At 44.5% G+C, this 20,384-nt stretch overlaps 1 protein-coding gene across 2 annotated transcripts in view; it reads left to right on the top strand.

Annotated features, from left to right (window-relative positions):
- Positions 1 to 18,022, top strand: part of Prkce (protein kinase C epsilon) — a 463,885-nt gene extending 445,863 nt beyond the window's left edge. For both annotated transcript variants that reach the window (XM_003473065.5, XM_063229099.1), the window contains one exon: positions 14,814 to 18,022. In XM_003473065.5, the coding sequence (XP_003473113.1) occupies positions 14,814 to 14,960 (147 nt within the window). In that variant the 3' untranslated portion in view covers positions 14,961 to 18,022. The remainder of the gene's footprint in view (positions 1 to 14,813) is intronic.
- The last annotated feature ends 2,362 nt before the right edge of the window (positions 18,023 to 20,384 follow it).

Raw genomic sequence — 20,384 nt, 5'->3', positions numbered from 1 at the left:
CCTCTGACCTGGACCTCTGGCCTCCTTACTTGTGAAATGGGTTGAAAATACTCCCCTCACAGAGCTGTAAACAGGGTGAATAACAAACCTGAGAACGATGCTCTGTGCCTTACACCTGTGGACCCCGCTGTCCCCTAGCCACCCCGTTCCCAATCCTCTGTAAGCCTCTCCCTCTTGTTCCAATACTCTAAGACCCAGAGCTCAGGATCTCAACAGTGGTGTGATGCTTAGAGACTGGTCTTTGGAGTCCAACTCAGGCGGGTTCCAGTGTGCCCTGTGGATTCTTGCAGTGATCAGCACAGGGCCTGACATACACCAAACACTTTGAATCATGAGGAAGACAGCTCGGGTCTGAGGTTTGGGTAGGCTGATATAGACACACTGCTGCTCCAGAGAACCAGAGGACAGGCCTCTAGATGAGAAGGTGGCATATCTAGTTGGGTGGCAGCTATAAAAGGGAAGAAAGCCATGGGGAGACCAAGAAGAAACACAGCTTAGTGTTCTATAGAGAGCTTGTGTGGTCTAGCCCCCCAAGACTACTGGGCTGAGCCAGGAGAATCTCTAGAAGAAGGAGGCACAGCAGAAGGCCAGCTCTCCGCAGATGCCCGGTCCCAGCCTTCTCCCACTTGAGATCGTGTCCCAAGTTCCTCACAGCATCAGCTGTGCCCTTTTATTCTACAGATTGCTCACCACTCTTACTCTCCTTTCCTTATCCATGGTGGTTTTACTAAACTAGCTGCTCCCTCCCTCCCTGTGCTGTTGGTGGTCACCAGTGAGATGTCACACTAGTGCAGTAGATTCCCGCTAAACTAAGCAAATGTGCTTGGGCATCTTGGACTCTGCACAAAAAATCCTGTCATCTAAGAATTCTTTGAGAGCAGGAAGATTGCTATGGCCTGGGTGAGGAACCTGCCACTATAATGTGTTAGTCCCTCCCTCACCCCAGTTTCCTCCTCAGCGAGAGTCTGGCCCTGGCCCAGCTGGCCTGGGCTTGGTTGGGCATCTCTATATTGTGCTCCTTAGTTTTTCTTTATGACTGAATGGCTGTTAGGTTGGGCTGTGCCTTTGTGGGTTCATCAAAGTAGTGTTTATTGAACATCTCCCTGGCCTGCTGGTGCTTGGAGTAATACACAGGGCCCACCTGGGAGCCATGGAAGGCTGGCTAGGGTGTGTGTGGTGGAAAGAAAGAAAAGCAGGAGAAATCAGGAGGGCTTCCTAGAGGGATTGGATCCACAGAGAAAAATTGGAAGGGTTAGGAAAAGAAAAGCATCTACTTCTAATCATCAGGGGTTTATTGAAATATACTTTCTTTGCAGCCCTGAAAGGGAACATTGGCAAAAGGAGGGAAATAATCCCCTGCCAACACCTAGTGGCACCACTTTTGGAAGTTTAAGGGATGGGAAAAACTCTGTAATGTAAAATACTCAAAGAATAATGGGAAGTAGGTTAAACTCTAGAACTTCACTAACACAGACACTTACTGAGGAGGAGAGTTTTGAGCCTTGCCTCTTACATTTGGACACAGAGGGTGAGAGATGGCCTGAAGGCTTCTCAAAACAGGCTGAGAGTGAGGGCCTGTGCTTCTGTGGGGCCAGGAGCCTTGTCAAGCCTCTCTTCACCCTCAGACTTGCAGGAGGTCCCGTTCAAGTGGGGCCACATTGCTGGAGGAGCAGTGCCCTCCTGCAGTCTCACTGAGGGCAAAAGGATGGTGTTGCAGCCAGGAATTCAGGACCATGTACATGGAGGCTGGTTCAGATGCATCGGAGTAGGAAAAAGAATCCACAGTTCCCCAAGAAGGGACCCATCCTCTGGTCCCTGAGCCCTAAAACCCACATCTGCTCTTTGAGGAGTACAGGCACATTCGACACACTGGGTGTCCCTGGGTCCACATCCACCTCCAAGCTAAGACTTTGAATATCCAGGGCCCATCTATCAAGGCAGAAAGAAGTTCTAGGAAATGCAGTTTTGCATTTGTGGGAGTTGGTGCCCTGTTTGTTTCCCTCATTTGTGTATCTGGGCTGGTGAGATACAAAACTGACTTGCCCTCAGTAGGGAATGGAAAGATAAGCCATGCCGAGTCGGGCGTTAGGTGAGATGACTTAGGTAATAAGCCAGATGTGGAGACTTTGGCCAGCATCTCTGCTGGTGTCCGGCAGCAACATGGTTTGCAGTATCCCTAGGGAGGCATGACAGATGGGCCACAGGTATCTGGGATATGTAGGTGTTCCACCAAATGACTCAAAATACAGTCACCCCAAAATAGAGGACTTCAGAATTATGTACCAACCCTGTAAGCTCCAGGAGGACAGTAGAGAGAAGTGGGTGCTGGACCTTGCCATTACTCTCTGTACTGCCAAGCCAGTCCTGGGAGCTCCTGCTCCTTTTCTATAAAATGAATCATGCAAGTAATCGTTAAGGTTTCCTCCATTTCCTCCTCCTCCATGTAAACATGCTTTATGACAGCAGGGACTTAATAGGGTTTTTAAATCAACTTCAGTGCAACAAAATTTACATAGGCTTTGGTATACTCATTTCAAATGTGTAATTGATGTGTTTTGTTTTTTGCTTGGGTGACATTACTGCAGACCAAAGGGCTTTTCACATGCTAGTAAGTGTTTGTACCACTGAGCTGTACCTTCAACCCCTAACAAGTGTCAGTGTATCCACCCCGTTGCACAGAATAAAACAACGTTTGTATACTCCCCACAAATTTCCTGGTTCCAAGCAGTTCTCATCTATGTTCTGTCACTGATGATTAGATTTGGGTTTCCTGGATTTTCGCATAAATGGAGTTACATAGTATGTGTTTTTATGTGTCTGGCCTCTTTTACTCAGCATCATGTTTTTAAGAGGTGGACTTTTTCAATCAATAGTGAAAAAATTCAATCACATGCTCAGAAAACCAATCACATACTAACGTAGAGAGAACCCCCTACTAAATCATTAATCTATATTTGTGAATAAATCAATTCAGTTGATATCCATTTTTCTAGAGTATTTCCCAGATCCATGTCTAAATTCTCTTTTCTGCTTTTATGGCCCCCCACTGATTCTAGTCTATGCCTGGAAATTTGGGGTGATTAGATCCTGCATTAGGAAAAATGAAATCAGTGTTGAATGGTGAAAGAAGGTGGGTGACCTCATCTTGACGGGAGAGGCGCATATTCAAATGTTTGCAATTCCTGTTTCAAAGCCAGCAGGCAACACAATAAAAAATCCTAAGCCAAGAGAACTGATCTCTATCTAGAACATTTTCATAAATAAGGCAAGGGGGGAGATTGGCGAGTGGAAGAACATGACCTTTGCCAGGACCATCCTGGAAATGTCTCCTTTGGTACCAAAAATATCCCTGGAGTAGCTAGACCTCAGCAGCTGTTAACAGTGACAGTACATGAAAAGTGGATTCTAAGGAAAGAGGGGTTGCATCAGTAGGGACAGAGTGAGGGCAGGGTGGCCACTGTTTGCCTGCCTGCTTCCAGGTGGAGATTCAGGCTCCTGATGCACCCAGCCCGGATCCTGCCCCTGCAAGTCCCATTGCTCAGCACGGTCAGGCCGCAGGCAAGCCAAGGCAGGCAGGAGCTACCTCCTCCTCCTAAGACTATTTCTGGATACCCATGCCGTGTTTTCTATGCCATGTTTGATCTCTGGATCCCCAGAGACCGTTTGTCCTATTTCAGGGTTCACTTAGTCTTAAGTTGTCAAATCACTTTAGTGAGCCAGGTGCAGGGGAAGAAAATTAAATGAAGCATAGGATAGGTGAGGAGATGACAGACCACGAGAGGAGAGGAGATGATGGGATGGGATGGGATGGGATGGGATGGGATGGGATGGGTACTAGAGCAAAATGCAGAACTTTTCACAGGTATTAAAGTAGAGCTTGCTGAGTTTCCTTAGGGTGCTGACATGGGTTGATGTGCATGTTTCTTAGGATCATAATACAAGTTATAAGAGTGATGCCCTGCTATACTCTTGATATCTAAGAAATGGCCCCAAAAAGGCCTAATAGGAATGGTGGCCTTTTGAATTGTTGGGAGTGTGGAGTCAGAATACAATTGTTTGTTTTTAGTGCAGCACCACTGCTGGCAGCTGGCAACCACTGAACTTAAAGCCTGTGCCAGGCAGAGTGCTTCATACTTGCGCACAGACAGCTGCACTGATGCCTCCCAGCAGATCGTGGTGGGAGGCAGGATGGTACATGCCAGGGAACCCAGTCTCTGGGTCACAAGAGCTGAACTCTACTCCTGACTATACCACCTCCTGGCAAAGGCAAGCTGTTTAACACCTTGGAGCCTGGTTCCCGTCTCCCTGACAATGGGGATGCATGGGCATTGGCCTGCCCTTAGTGTGGGTGTGGGATATGTGAGTCAGGCATCCAGGCACTTGGTGCAGTGCTAGACCTGACCAGGTCTCCAGCTTAGAGCTTGTGTTTTCCACATGAAAAATCTGAGCCTGTCACTGGTATGTTGCAGAGTGGGATCCAAGATGGATGCCACGTGGAGCTCATGTAGGGGAGAGGACAGGCAGTAGCTGAGTTATCATTTAGCCCTCATTTCAAGAAGTGCCAGGAAAGGAAGCCATAGGGAAAAGGGAGGTCAAGGTGCAGGAGGGGACCTCAGTTCCCAGTAAAAGAATTTCTCTTCCCACCGAGCTGCACACAACTGTATCAAGGCAGGTGTCAGAGCTCTGTTGCAGCACTGAAGAGGTAAATGAACCCACTGGCTCTGATTTCTGCTCTTGGAGGACAGTGAACTCAATTGCATAGGGAAAACCTAGTGCTCTCTGCTGGGCTTTAGGGATGGAGCCAGTCAACTGGAGGGGAGCTTACAAGGCTAAGCTGGGCTGGGCTCTGCTAGTGACAGAAGTTGTAGTCCACCTTGTCTTGTCAAGGGTGTCTGCCTTGCCAGGCTGCCAAAACTCAGGGCCCACCTAGAGACACCTCTGGGCCTCTTTCTTAAGTGGACTTAGACTGAGTAGCATTAGTGTATACTATATGGACAGCCTGGGTAGTACTAGTATGTACTGTACCAACAGTGTAGACTCCTCCATGATTATAGGGCCCCAGATGACCCTTAGCTGGATTTGATGCTTTGTATTTTTGTTATTAGAATTTAGTATCAAACAATTGGAACCAGAGTGTGCCTGTATGTGGAGTTAGGCTAGGCTGGGAAGGACTTTGCCACCAGCCTTCAGAACCACCCAGAATGTTGTATTCATCAAGAAGAATGGGAAAGGATGGCCCTGAGGCTAAGAAGCCTATTTTACCTGCATTTGAAGGAGCTCTCTGGAGTTGGGTGTAGTACCTGAATACCTGTAATCCCAGGTACTCAGGAGCTTAATGCAGAAGGGTCACAAGTTCATGCCTAGCCTGGACAACTTAGTGAGAACATGTCTCAAAGTAAAATTTTAAAAGGGCCAAGAATCAGTGGTAGAGTGCTTGCCTGGTACATGGGTTCCATTATTAGTCTTGGGTGAGATGGGGAAAAAAAAAACCTTTCTGCAAAGAGCCTTTAGGTACTCAGACTACACTGGGGAACTGTTTGTTCAGTTTCCTATGGGACCAGAGAGAATGCTACTTGCCTGTGGTCCAAGGGACTGAGCAACAGGACACCTTTCAGATTCTGGAGAAACTTCTCGGGGCTTTCTCCTCTATGTTGATTCATTAGAGAGGATTTTCATATCAAAGAAATTCAGCATTTTTATTGGGTAAATCATTTAAGTTAGTGTATTGGGGTTTTGTTTTGTAGTGCTAGGAGTTGAACCCAGAAAGGACCAGAAGTATGCCAGGCCAGCAGTCTGCCACTGAGCACGTCCCCAGCCCTGAATCCATAGTTCTTAACTTAGAATCTGTAAGTCAACTTTCTCCAAAAGTGACCACATACATTACTTACCCATTCTGTTATTACTTGATGTTTGTGGAACCTAAAGCCCTCCTCAAGGTTAGGGGTCAGCAAACTCCAGCCAGTGCACCCTTTGCCTATTTTCATGCAACTCAACATTTCTTTTAATGGTTAAAGAATGACACATGAAAATTATATGAAATTCTAAGGCCAATGTCTATAATTTTGTTGGGACCCTGCTTGGTGGTGATATAGGGTTGGGGTGGGGGTGGGGGTGGAAACTCCAGGTTAAGAAAACTTTCATTTCGCCTTGCAAGCAGGCAGTTGTGAGTTCGATCCCCGGTACCGATAAAAAGGAAAAAGACAAAAAAAAAAAAAAAAAGAAAATTTTCATTTCTTTACTTTTGCTTAAAATTGCACCATGAGATATAGAGGTTGAAACAGGCTTAAGCATCACCTTGAAAGCTGCTCGCTAGACCCACAACAGACAAAGATCAAGTTTCCTGCTTCTGTGGGAGCAGGAGGCTCCTGAGCTGTGTGTTTTTCTTCTCTTCCTTCTGGAGGCTCCTGAAAATACACTGCCTCCCAGTTGACTCTTCAGGGGCTACCAGGAACCAGGTACTATAATACACGTTTCATGGCATTCTGCCCTCCCCAAGCTCATTCACAGACAGCTGTAGCCAACTGAACTCCTTTGATCAATGAAATCTTTTTTTTTTTTCATACTGGAGATTGAACTCACAAGCTCGTGCTTGCTCGGCAGGCACTTGTGCCACTGAGCTAAATCCCCAGCCTGATCAGTGAGATCTTCTTAGGGTGTAGGGCAGGAGATAGGTGTTAGCTAATAACTGAAAATAGAGTTAGCTATTATCTTTTTTTTGCAAGATAACTGTTCAAATGGAATTTGTAAAAATATAGTTTTTATAGTTTAGCAAACAATAACAAGCGGGGAGGGAAAGAGGGAAATGGTTGAATTCTAGCCAAAGGCTGACCTAGCAGAATACAGCTGTGTTTTGCTTGTTCAGAATGGCTGGTAGTCTGCAGGAATGTGTCCACATTAAGAAATACATTAATGTATACAGATTGCCCACCCCAGGAGTGAAGTAGCTGCCATCCCGAAGCTGTTTAGAGGGCAGACAAGTACTTGTGTGGTCCCTCTCTGAAGACCAAGGATTGGCTGAGAACTACCTTGAAGCTAATTATTTGCCCTTCAAAAGCAAATGGGTCTTTATTTTCTTATTCCCAAGAAGTAAAAGTAAGTTCACAAACTGAAGGCTTGTGTGACCCATGCAGTTAAGAGAGCAATTTTTTAAAAACCAAATTGGCAACATTTGAAAATTAGAAGATTTAATGTAAAAATGCAACTAGGGCATTTCTGGTCTGTGTCCCTGATAGGCAGTGTCATCTGGGGAGGCACATGCACCCCACCTCCCCAGCTCCATGGCTTCTATTACCCAAGGCTCCCCAGTGCACAGAGAAAAGGAGACACTGCTCAAAGGAAAACCCATCTTTGTCCATTCTTCCTTGTTTTTCTTATGCTACCTTATGCCAGAAAGTTTTTAAATGGCCCACCAGGATACACCAAGTACATATTATAAATGTCATGTCACTGGAAAAAAAAAAAAAAGAATGAAAGCACAGGGCTGAAAAGAACATTATTTTGAGTGAGCACACATAAGGCTCTTTTCTTTGAGTGAAGACTGATTAGTTCTAGATTTAATGAACATGGGAGAGGAAAGCACACAGGTTGCCCAGGTGAAACAAGGATTATTCTGTGAACAAAGACCAAATAGAAATCTCTCCCCAGGATCATCCTAGAGCAAGGCTGTGTGTTATACCCTGCAATTGTGATCCATAATAAAGCAACAAAGGTAATTTACTCTATGCAAAGTCCTGTTCTCACCACTTAAAATATTTAATTCATATAACAAATATATAATATTCCCATTTAGTGGATAAGAAAAGGGGATATGAATAGACTAATTTACTTGAGGCCAGAAGGATTAATAAGTAGAGACTCAGAAATGGAATCCACACTATAGGACTGTAAACACGTAGGCCAAACCACTTACATCTCGGAGGGGACTAAAGAAACCAGTGTGAGTACCGAACAATCTGTCAGATGTCCCGTTTTATGAAGACCCTTATAAAATAAGGAAGGAAGGAATGATACTGAGAAGGAATGCCAGTATAGAACGTGAACTTGAAAGAAAGCTAAATCTAGAACAACTTTAGGCCCCCAAACAGGCTTTTAGACATGAAAAAGGCTTTTTGCAACTGATAAGAAAAAAAGGAAGAAAGGTCTTCACTTCCCTCCAAAAACTCAACTAGAGTCTACATCAGAATTACAGAATTCTAAAAAATTACTGCGTCTTGGAATCCCTGACCTCACCCCCTGCAAATTCCAATTCACAAAGTCTGGGACAAGACTCTGTAGAACTGTGTTTGGGTTTGTTGCACAGACCGCCTGAGAACCCCTGTGCTAAGTAATGACAGAAAACAAGGCTGTTATTTTACCTCCACAGAAATATCTTCAAAATTCAAAGATTAGGGCAAAAACCACTAAGAGAGAACTGAAACCTTAGACAAACGAATAAACTATGTTTAATATGTCTCATCTGGGGATCCCTGATACTCCATGTCTAGGTCACAGCCCAAAGCAAATTACATAGAAACTCGGGATGAATTAGCATCATGCTTTAAAAATGCTTCGGTTGATTCCTGTGTACAGCTGAGGCCGAGGTTCAGGGCCCAGGTTACTAAAGAATCTTCCATATGATTTGGATGTGATAAGATAAAGCCATAAAACCAAATAATAGGGGACAGGAAGTACTTAAAATTAGTTTCATGTACTGGAGCCCTAAACACAAACTTAAAAGTCTTAGTACTTAAAATTAGGGAAAATGTGGATTTGGAATAGATGGGATGGATGTTATTGAAGTACCTAGAGGATTTTATGAGAATTAGTTATTTTGATGTTTGGGGGAAATTAACTTCATAAGTAGCAGAGAACTGTTGTAGGCATTTTATCCTTAGTCAAGCAGTTGAAAGTCTCCCTCATATCATCCTCATGAACAAGATGAGAAACTTGCCTGGGGCTGGTTCTTAGTAGACTGGACAGCCGTACACCACAGAGTGCTGCTGGGACATGATGTGAGCCTTGCAAGAGACTGTCTGCAGAGCCCATGTTACTCTGCCCTGAACAACATTTTCATAAGTGTCTTCATAGATTGGATGCATGCATGCCCATCACATTTTAAGATGACAGAAAGCTGACGGATACAGCAATAAGGATGATGAGAAATTTACAGTAATATTTGCATGGTACTTGGGAGTTTATCTGAGCTTTATTATATGTTCTTAGAACCCTTTCAGTAGTCTTGCTGATTTACTAAGTTGCCCAGACTGAGCTTCATCTTTCAGTTCTCCTGCCTCAGCTTCTTGAATGCTGAGATTATGGGCATGTGCCTCCATTCCCAGATACTAGGAGTAACTGTTGGTTAGTAAAGGTATAAAGGAGAAGAAGGGATAAAGGATTATGTTTAGAGAAATTTCTAACTTGAGAGTTAACCTGAAATTTTGGTTCAATCCTATGCAATGATACGTTTCTTGTGTCATTTAACTTTACACATGAGCATGGATCATAAAGATACTCACAAGTACTCTGTTTATTAGAATGGATAAATATCAGGAGCATTCATATGAATGTATGTAAAGATCTAGTTCATTGATGATGGGTAAGTAGTCTGATGATTTAAATTATTGCATTTTCTGTAGAATATTATATAAAGGAGAGAAGTGGAGTTTAGATAAGAATATTTCTAAACTGGGAAGGATTTGGTAAGTGAATTAATGTCACGCAAATGAACACCGAGTGTCTGCTGTGTACACTGCTTTGCAGAAGGTACCTCAAAGTCTACGAGAGGGGAATATGGTGCCTGTGACATATTAGAAGTGGCTAAAAGCAGGATTCTTGCAGTGCCAAGAAACTGGAAGGAGGTCAAAGTGGGATGTGGCTAGTATCAGGAAAGACTTAAAAGAGATCTAGAGAGAACCAAGTCTTTTTTGTCTATTTGCTTGCTGTGCTGGGGAGTGAACCCAGGACCTCCCACTGAGCTGTACTTCCAGCCCTGTGATTAGCTCTTTGGAGAGACAGCATGCCTGTTACTGCTGGCCATACACAAGGCTCTGGAGGACCCCAGCTTAGGGTCAGTCTGTTACCAAGGCTGTTGTCACTCGTTTCAAGCAGAGGGGGAAGAACTCAGGTGCCAGCAAGGTGGTCATGTGAGAGCCAGGCCCTTGGCTGTGCTATAAGATCAAGGAGTCACCTTGATGCTTGGAGACAAAGCCATCCACTAATCTCCCTGTAATCAGATAAAAGACACTACCTCCTCCAAGTTTGTGTTTAGGGCTCCAGTACATGAGAGTGGGAAACAGTTCCACTGGCCAGACAGAAAGTAAATGTTCAGCCACTGGTCCACTTTGGTGCTAGCTAGAGTCTAAACACTGATACCCAGCAAGGGCTCTAGGCATAAAGCAGTCCAAGACTTAGCTTCTGCAATCTCTCAGGAAGATGGCAGGTGTGGGGGTAGGTAGGGAGATTTGAAATGATTTCCATAGTTCGAGTTTTATCTCTCTCCTCCATGGCAGACACCAGAGATGGGCCCTTCCCTGATGTCAGCCTCAGATCTCTAAATCCAAGGCCCGATTTCTAAAGAGATGCCAAAGAGAACAGGAATGCTGTGTTCCCTCAACTCTTAAGCCTGAGGGCCAAAGACATACCCACCAAGTCCCAAAACACACTCATCTTGATGGAATTTCCCCAAACCCTGGTTAAAACTGTTTTTGCCTCTATCTTGTACCAGCAATTAGAGAACCCGTATGCCTGAAGCATTCAAGAGACCCCATTAATTAAGCCTAAGCCTCCTGTTTTGCTGGCACCCTGGGGCTTAGTGCTGCTCTGGGCTGTCTCACTCCAGACCCTTCATGAGCCAGACCTCAGCCTCCTCCCCACCCCACCTCCACTTCCCCAAATGAAAAAGGCCTCTGTCCGGACAGCAGCCACTGATCCTGAACCCAAGTCACTTTGCTGGCTCTAGATACAGCAGCAGCAAGAGAGGTACATCCAGCCACTTCCTCCAGCAGATAGCTCAAGTGAACAGTCTATGCTGGGCATTGTGCTGGGCTTGCAGAGAATGGTGAGTTCTTCCCAGTACCAGCCTGCATGGAACTCATAGAGCCCTCATTTTATGATAAGAGCTCAGGAGAAAAGATGAGGTACCCGTTGTATGTTTGGCCCAGGCCACCCTCAGAGGGACTTCCTGCAGGAAGGGCAAACACACAGAAGTGGCAAAGGGGATCAGACATTGGCAGAAGGTAAGGAGGAGAGTGGAGCCCCAGCCAGAGGAGCCAGAGATAGGAAGTGCGTGGCTCAGTGGTACCAGGGAGGTGGGCAGAGGTGAGATCATGAAAGCCTTAGGAGCAGGTAAGTATAGAAGCTTGGAATTTTATCCAAAGAGTCCCAGGCCTCGTAGAAAAATCCCAGCCCCTGGAGGAAGACCCCAGCTCCACATTAACTCAAGCATTAGAGGGATACAGAGGAATGTAAAAGTCAGTCCCCAGCTTCCAGCAGTTCATTGACAAGCACATCATAGGGACTGTGCTGGGTAGCACAACCATGGCTGTGTGGCAAGGGCCCATGACACACGGCTGCTAAGATTTGGGGAGGGCAGGAATTTAGTTCCTGGGTGCCCGTTCCATGTCAGGTCTGACTGTCTAACATCTGGCTTCTTTAGGCAGGCTGAGACTGGTATTTAGGCATGAGAAGGGGTGAGTGGGGTGACCGAGGATTGGAATACACAATGTCTCTGAGTTTATCCACTGGAACTCTGAGTTGAGCCTCATGCCTGCTCCATAAGGGAGACAGCATCAGTTCAAAGAATAGGATCAGTGAGGAAAGGATATAACATCCCGATCCCTTCCAAATTTAGGGTGCTACGCTGTCTGCATCCCGGTACTAGTGGACAGAGTCTGTCTTGGGAAACTCTAACCAGACTCAGGAACTGCACCCCGCAGGGATGTTGGTTATTTGAATTAAAGATGAGTAGCTGATGTGCACCTAAAGTGTTCCCAAGGAAAACTGAGCAGGGGCCAAGTCGTACAAGGGGTTGTGTGCGCCAGGGCCTGTCAAGGTCAGGACAAGCGGCATACCCTCTCAGGTGCCACCAATGACTCAGGGACCCCTGAAACTCAGAGCCAAGTGTCTCTCTAAACAAGCCCACCATAGAACTGGAGGTCCAGGAATCAAATACCTGGCTCTACTGACCAAGCCTAGTTCTGTCATGGACACTCAATAACTTTGGAGATTGGAAACCAGTTTTTATCTAGTGGACAGTAATGACTAGACTGAAGCACAAACCTTCAAGAAAATGGGGAAAGCCAATGCCAGAGAAGTTATGTAGTGGCTGAGAGGGGTGTAGCACCAAAGAGAGGTTCCCACTCCTGAGAATTCTAGAGACCTGCGGTTCACAGCCTGTCCTTAATGATGTTATAAGTGGACTCTTCCCCCTACCCAATCATTGTCTCTTCTTCACCCTGCTGCCACCACCTCCTGTCCCCTTCTGCTCCAGGCCCAATGTGTGTGCTCTTTTTTGCCCTTGGGATGATTCCTGGTGCTCCCGAAGTGGCCGCCACCCTGCCTGCCTCTAGACTCCCTTCACTAGCACAGCAGGCCCATCGTTAGCTAATCCATCTCTCCTTCCATAGAGACCGTCAGGAAAGACACCAGCACCTGCTTTTCCGGGGCACCACCCTTTTCTCCAGCCCACACTGCTCCCCCACAGACCTTCCTGGCTTTATTTTACCTCACTGGCTTTTCCTAAATATCTCCTGATGGTTGAATTTGACCCTTTCCATGTCTTCCCGCTTGTCCAGTGAGTGTATGGATTTCCATACCTTCTGCCTTGAGACCTAGATTCAAATTCCAGCTGTGCCTTTTTAGGCTATGGTTCTTCTTGATTCTGGTCAAGCCACCTAACATCTTTGAAAATGTAAAATCACAACACCTGCCTGTCCCAGGGTTCAGACAAGGAAATGCATGTGAAGAGGCTTTGTAAACCCTAAAGCAGCACTGCCCAAACTGCTCTGCAGGGCTCTGCTCTTGAGCGAGTGTTAGAAAGCTATAAAGGAGGGCAGGCTGAGAAGAGTTAATGTCAGGTTTGAGGAAGGCTAGCTGAAACAAAGCGGACAGGTTTGTATACTCTATAGCGTCTCAGAAACACTAATTTGCCATGTACATGAAAAGTCAGGGGTACAGATACAGCTTAGACTCAAAGCCACTTTTTTCATGGACTACTCATTGATACCTTTTAGGTCACTGGTTCCCCCAAAGCATGGAGCGTATTATTTTTTCTACAGATAGTATTGCTAATTTTAGTAGGGCATTTTGATGCATGCCTATAATCCTAACACTGGGAGGCTGAGGTGGGAGGATTGCAAGTTTAAGCTCAACCTGGGAAATTTAGCAAGACCCTATCTCAAAATAAAAAATAAAAAAGGCTGGGAATGTAGCTGCTTGTAAAAGCTCTGGGTTCAATGTCCAGTACTGGGGAAAAATTATATTGCTAATCTTCCCAGAGGATATGTTCCATTATCCAGGTTATTCATCCTGATTAGTACCAATTAGTCACTATCTTTAGAAAGAACTGTGGGGTACCTCCTGTCTTCCCAACAGTGTGCTGTACACTATACTGGGGGTAAGGAGAATAACGAGGAGGGGCTGATATTGAAGGCCTCACAGTGTGAGGCCTCCTCCCCACAATTCCCACACTAGACTCTGCCCCAGGCTTTGGCAAACCTGATGTCCAACATATATGCTTTTTATGTTCCTGCCCATCTGTCACCCTGCCAGATGCCTTTCTTCTATCTCTACCAACATGATTATAGCCCAGGCCTTGCCCCAAGCCCTGACTTTTCTATGGACATTTTTCCTACCAATGCAACATATTCTAGAGAAGAATACTGGCTCCCCAGGGCAATTGTAAGCTCCTAAAGGCAGAGAGCATTACTTACCCTTCCTGATTGTCTCCAAAAGCCAGGCTTTGTTTGTGTGTTGATTGATTGCTACTCTCTGTTCCCCCAACTATAAGCCACACAGTCCTCCTTTTTGAATTTGAACATCTAACCAGGTCTGGATCCTCTGAGTGGCGGGGAGGTGAATAACAGGTTTGCTCACTTTGCTCAATAGACCCTTACTCAGTGAAGCTCAATAAGCTTATTGCTTATCATTCATTATGGAGTCCAATATGAATTAGATGAGGTATGGACCTTACAGGAGCTCATGGAATAGACAAAGATGGGCATCATGGCAAGTCAGCATGCCAAGTGCAAGAATAATAATACAAGTATGGGAGTATAAACTAAGGTCATGGCAAGTGCAGGTGGGGTCAAGGCAGACCCTGGAAGATGATCCCGTCCCCGCCAACCCTCCTGCTCAAAGAGAAGATGTCATCTGAGGAGATGTGGCCGGGGTATGGGATCTGGAGCACTAGAGACTCTGTGGGTGGTGGATTCAGGTTCCCTGGGTTATAGGAGAAAGATGTGATGTCCAAGGCTGATGGCAGATGCTGTGAGGGGCTATGAGGTGGGAGCTTTGCATCCTTCCAGACACACATACAAACACACGCACACGCACACGCGCACACACAGCCTGTGGGAATCCCACTTCCCTGCTTTTCCATCATTCCCACACACCCCTTCTTCCTTCTCACCTCAGCTCATTCCTTCTCTTCTCCTCTTCTGTCACCTCCCGGTCCTGGGGCCATCCATCGTTGCCTCATCGGAACAGCCCTGTGTCTGCTTCCAGTAGTTAGAGGCTCGCTTTGGCGAGAAGCTGGTTCCCCGGATGCCCACTCCCCGTGGGGCTCCCATGGAAAGCAGGTCAGCCTTGACTCAGTGCTTTCTCTTGTTTTCCCACAGAAAACCAAAAGAGATGTCAATAACTTTGACCAAGACTTTACCCGGGAAGAGCCAGTACTCACACTTGTGGATGAAGCAATCGTGAAGCAGATCAACCAGGAGGAGTTCAAAGGCTTTTCCTACTTTGGTGAAGACCTGATGCCCTGAGGAGCCACTTGGGGTGGGCTTGCCACTGCTGCAAGGAGGATGCTGAGAAGACCCAGGTTCCAGAGACTCCTAAGGTCCAGAACTATTCCTCTTCCTGGAGTCCCCGTCCCATGCCATCCTCTATTTATTGCCTTCCCTTCCCCATGCCACCCCCTATCCCACCTCCTGGTGACCAGCAGGCACTCTCGGATCTTGCTTCCTTTGGAATACAGACTGGAGTTGGGTCAGCCCCGGGGTGTCTACATTGCAGTGTTTGGACTGTGGCAAGCCTGGTTCGACTCCATGTGGGGGGCTCCTAGCTGTGAAGCAACTTCAATTCTTTTATTACAAAGAAAAAAGAAAAATATCAAACAAGAAGACTCTGGCTTTGCCACTGGATATAGAATCCTGACACCTCCTGCTTCTCATCCCTTCTGTCCTCTGGCCTGCCATCCCTGCCCTTCTGCCCAGGACAAGAAGAGACTGGCACCTCCTCACGTGAAGGCGGGTGCCCTTGATGGAGGGGACCCAGGAGACACACAAGCCAGCGAGCTGCATCGGTTTGCTTGGGAATGGCTCATTCTGGCTTGCTTTGGTGTCTGCTTTGAAGCATGCCAGAGTCTTACAAGTTTGTGTATCATAGAAGAAATCACTTTTGTGGAAAAAATAATTTTGAATTTTGAACCTCATTAACATTTGAAAAATGTTTATCAAAATTAGCTTTCTAATTGGCCAAAAGATAGAAATTCCAGTATGAAGACAGGTGGATATTAAAGGGCTAATATACAAAGAGAATCCAGTCGTCCAAGATTTGTGCTATCGATTCGTTAGTGACACATGAGGGCTCGTTGAGTTGAAAGAAAAGGAAACAAGTAGCACTCCTTATTCTTACAGTTCTACCTGAATACAAAGGCCACCACAGCAATGGCCAGGACCCTCGGGTTCTTGGCAAAACTCAGTTCCCAGTGTCGTCCTGAGTTCCCAACATAAACGCTATTTATTTTCTGCAGCAATGTGTTATTTTGTGCACTTCTACAAAAATGATAGTACTACTGTGTTGTGGTTTTTTAAACATTAAGCATTTAAAGTTAATTCTGAAGTTTTGACTTAAGAGGCTCACTGCGTGTTGGGTAGAGCATGGCAGGAGACCAAAGGGAACGGGTTTGCAAACTGACAGTGTGACTGCTTGTACTCGGAGTTTTGTTTCCATGGGACATGCAGGGGCAACTCATGTGGACACTACTTATGAATGAGATATTACCTCCTGTAGATATGCTAACAGTGTTACGTTCTTTGATTTCCAAGGGTTCTCTGTGGCTTTGTGCATATGTTTCCTGGAGGTCATTTGATTACCTATTTTACTGAACTGATTTAGCAGGGGAATGGAATCCATTCTAACTGTTGCACGTGGATTTCCCAGCTGTTCCTAAATATATATACTTGTGAGTGGCAAAGTGGCACTAATGAAGCTTTTTGCCTTTTGTACATTTGAGATTTTTGTATATATTGTTTGCTGCAAGGCCTGTGGAATTAATTCATTGAATATAGAGGTATCAACTGCTGCATGTTCAGGCATATTATAAAACTTTAGTCTATGAAAGAATAATTATAATAATGTCCAGGTGCAATACTCTATAAGCGTATTGGTTCAAGTTACCGAGAGATAGGTGTATTCTTTTTTTGGGGGGAGGTATTGTTTATTTCATTTTGTTTTATTTTAAAAGATGTAAACATATATGTGTATTAAGCTATATTAAATTTCATGTATAGTTCTCCTGTGCTCTATTATGCCCTGACAGAGATAGGGGACCAAAAGGAATATTTTCAGTTGTGCTTTTAAAGCTTAGACAGTGACTATTTTGAACCCATAGGGTGCGTCCCTATTTGCATCTGGCTGGTAACAGCCCTTGTTACTAACGATGACATTCAGTTCTCTTTCATTTTATCTTTTAAAAACTCAGGTGTAATTATTATCTGTTCTTATGATGATTGCAAATATTGAATATTATGCTATATCAATCCATGTGTTTGGCATACCAGTGAAGTGATAAAGAACATTGGATTAATTTAATTTATCTACGGTAACTTGACATACCAGGGGCAGACTATCTTCTGGAGTGGAGTACAAGCACAGAAACATCTTCATGGTGGCATCATCTCATTTTTTAGGGAGACATGACAATACACCCATCATACTCATGCATAATCTCAATCAACCGTCAAACGCCCCTTCCCCCCACCTGTCTTTCCTGCTTCCTTTGCCACTGTGAACTGCAGACAACCAAGCCATCTTCAACTACAATGCCAAATGGCCTTGTCCAAGGACTGGTGGTGTTTGCATGGCTGTGAGGGTCAGGCCCTTCCTACAGGACAACAGGCATTTTTGCTGGGAAGTCAGATAATACATTCCACCTGGCAGCTCTAGGCCCCAAGAGCACCCGCAGCCAGCGGCCAGGAAGCCTCCACTGCCTGTCACACAGGCAGATTGAAATCCAGTCTAGACCTATGGAAAAAGGCACCTGTATTCCTTGAGTACTTTATTTGCAACAAGAATTTGGAAGCAGACAAACTCTTACATTTTTGCCAGTTCTTTGTAATCTTTCCAGCGCTGGCTCACACACACTCTTTCTCTCCCCCTGTTACCCTCCCTCCCGCCCACCCTCTTTTTTAAAGGAAAAAAGTGCAAAAAATGCCAAAAAAAAAAAAAAATGAAGGATAGCTATTCTCTTGTGTTCTCTCATTATAGACTTTGTGAAGTAGAAACATAATTTTTCCTCCAAAGGTGAAAATACAATGCATTCTTGCTTTATTAAAAAAAAAAAGAAGGCTTAAAAAGTTACCTCTTTTTAAATTATGTGCAAAATAATTCTGGCTAAATATAAAACATATTCAATTTTAAAGGTTTTATTTTGTATTGTGATGCTTTATTTGTACATTGTTTCCTTTCTGGATGTAATTTTAATCTCTTGCCATTCATTAGTGTTATTTCATTGTAAACATTGTTGTGCCAAATGTACTGTATTCAAAATGATGTGAATGTGTATTGTTTCAGAACCTAATAAATACAAGGATGTTAAATCTTACTTCTTAGTCCGCAGAAGGACTTCTACCTCCTTCTTGAGTGGCAAAGGAGTTCCTACTCAAGCCTTTTGCCTTTTGTAAATTAGAGATTCCCCAAATTCAAAACCCATACAAGTTCCAGCTCTTTCCTTCTTCATAGATGTACAGGGGCTGAAAGTTTGCACCTTCCCCTGAGCTCCCTGCTTGCCTCTGTGCTTCTGAGGTCCCAACAAAGGCTTGAGGGGCCTGTGCAGATGGGGTGCAGCCTTTTGCTGTGGTGGCATGGAAGGGTGGTATCCTGTCTGCTTCAGAGCACTGGGAGATGTCAAGGAAGCAAGCAACCCCTGTGTTTTTGTCTCTATAAAGAAGGAAACGCACCTTCATGAAGTCCTCCCCAGAACTGTCTGGCTTGCTGCTCAGAACTCATGAGGTCCAGGACACTCCTTGTAGGCAGAGTCCCCTCAAGGACTGAGCTGAAAGACAGGCTCTTGCTTACCTTGTACCTGCCTCCCCTCTTCTACACATCTGTGGCCATCCAAGTGACTCTCAGATGCTCCAAGACCCTTTGCAGCTCTGGGCTCTTTTTCTACTGTCCTACTCAGGAATAGTAAAAGGCTCCTGTTACACCTTTCTTCCACACTGACTTCTCAGGGACTTTATTTTCTTTTTGGCAGAGCTAGGGAATGAACCCAGAGCTTCCCACATGCTAGGGGAAGGCTATACCACTGAGCCACACACCCAGCCTTTGAAACTCAAGAAAGAACACTTTTGAGTACATCAGAAAGAGTGTTTTCCTTTAGAACTTGCAGTGCTTCACTCCCAAGCTCTCCTTGATTTGAGAGTTTGTGCTGAGAAGTCAGCTGTGATGCTGTTGGACTTTCCTTTAAAGGTGATTTCTTTCTTTTCTCTAACAAGTTTTAAGATTCTATTCTTGTGTTGAATCTCTGGAATCTTTACTAGGATACACCTGGATGTAGATTTTTTTTTTTATCATTGCTAATTGGAGTTCTATATGCCTCACTTATTTGTATGTCAAGTTCTTTTTCTCTACCAGGAAAGTTTTCTGTCATGATGTCTGTGAATGTGTTTTTAATGTCATTTGTGGTATCTCCTGCTTGTTCATTGACTCCAGTTAGTCTTGTTATTCTTTGTGTCATCTAGAAGCTGCTGGATTGATTTCTCATGGTCCTTTGCTAGTTTTGAGAAATCTTTCTTTTCCTGGTGGCTAACTGCAATCCTGTCTTCAATATCTGAGATCCTGTTCACACATTGGCCTACTCTGCTTCAAATACTTTCAATGGAGTGCTTATTCTCCTGGATATCTGTTTGAATCTGCTTTATGGATTCCATTTTTTCCCTATGCTGTACTTCCATAATTTGCTCAAGCTTGTCTCTAACACTGCTAAGCATGGTGTGTATTTTGGTCATCTCTGTAGTTATTTGAGAGATTTTTTTTCTGATTTCATTTTTTCCAGAGTCTCATTCAACTGCTTTCTTGTTACCACTTCAGAGAGACCTGGTAGGGAGCTTTTGAATTGTCCCACCTCATTGCTCCCTAGGTTTGCCTTTGATGAAATGGATGTCTGGGGTTGCATCTTATTGTCTTCTCATTTTTTTCTAAGTTTAATTCCTGAGGTGATGCTTGTTAGTTGCCTATGGTAATTGCTTTATTTAGGACACTTAGGTGATGATTACGTCTCTGAGATATCTCCAGGTGTAGCTGGTTTTTGAGTTTTAAGCCTATTGGAAGATCTTCAGTTTGTTGGAGATGAGAAATTGTTGCTTGTTTGGCCTACTACCTGACTCTTTGGCACTGTGCTACAATATTTTCTGTGAATCTTAGTTAAGCTTAGTCATGGATTATCAGGGTCAATAGGTATGTCAATTTTGGCTATAGTAGTACCAATAGCACCAAACAGCATATAAAACAACACACTGAGCTAACCCTTAATTTGCAACTTTTAACCATATGAATTAGATTTGTGATTATATAACAAAATTTAAAACAAACCAGATATGCATTATGTACAGATATGCAATATGTAAGTCCATAACGTGTCAAATTTGCCCTGGGGGTAAAATTTAAAATGGAGAAAATAGAGAAATGGAAAAAGAAACAAAGACTACAGGTAAGATTGGAGGACAAAGATGGATCCCACCAACTTGGGGAAACTGGTACAGAAAACTAAAGGAAAAAGAGAAGTGGAAGAGATAATAAAAGGTAGGACAGAACAGAACCAAACCCATAAAGAGGGTGGGAAGCAGTCTCATACTCATTTAAAAAAAAGAGACAGATTTAAAAAAAAACTGAATAAACCAAACAAACAAGAAAAGAAAAAAGAGTTCACTTCCGGGATTCTCTTGGGTCACTGGTGGCCCGTGGAG

This window comes from Cavia porcellus, unplaced genomic scaffold (assembly GCF_034190915.1).
Source record: "Cavia porcellus strain 051 isolate PalLab524CR breed Dunkin Hartley unplaced genomic scaffold, mCavPor4.1 scaffold_1, whole genome shotgun sequence".
NCBI lineage: Eukaryota > Metazoa > Chordata > Mammalia > Rodentia > Caviidae > Cavia > Cavia porcellus.
Note: the sequence above shows the minus strand (reverse complement) of the source record. Positions and strands in the feature narration are given on the sequence as shown.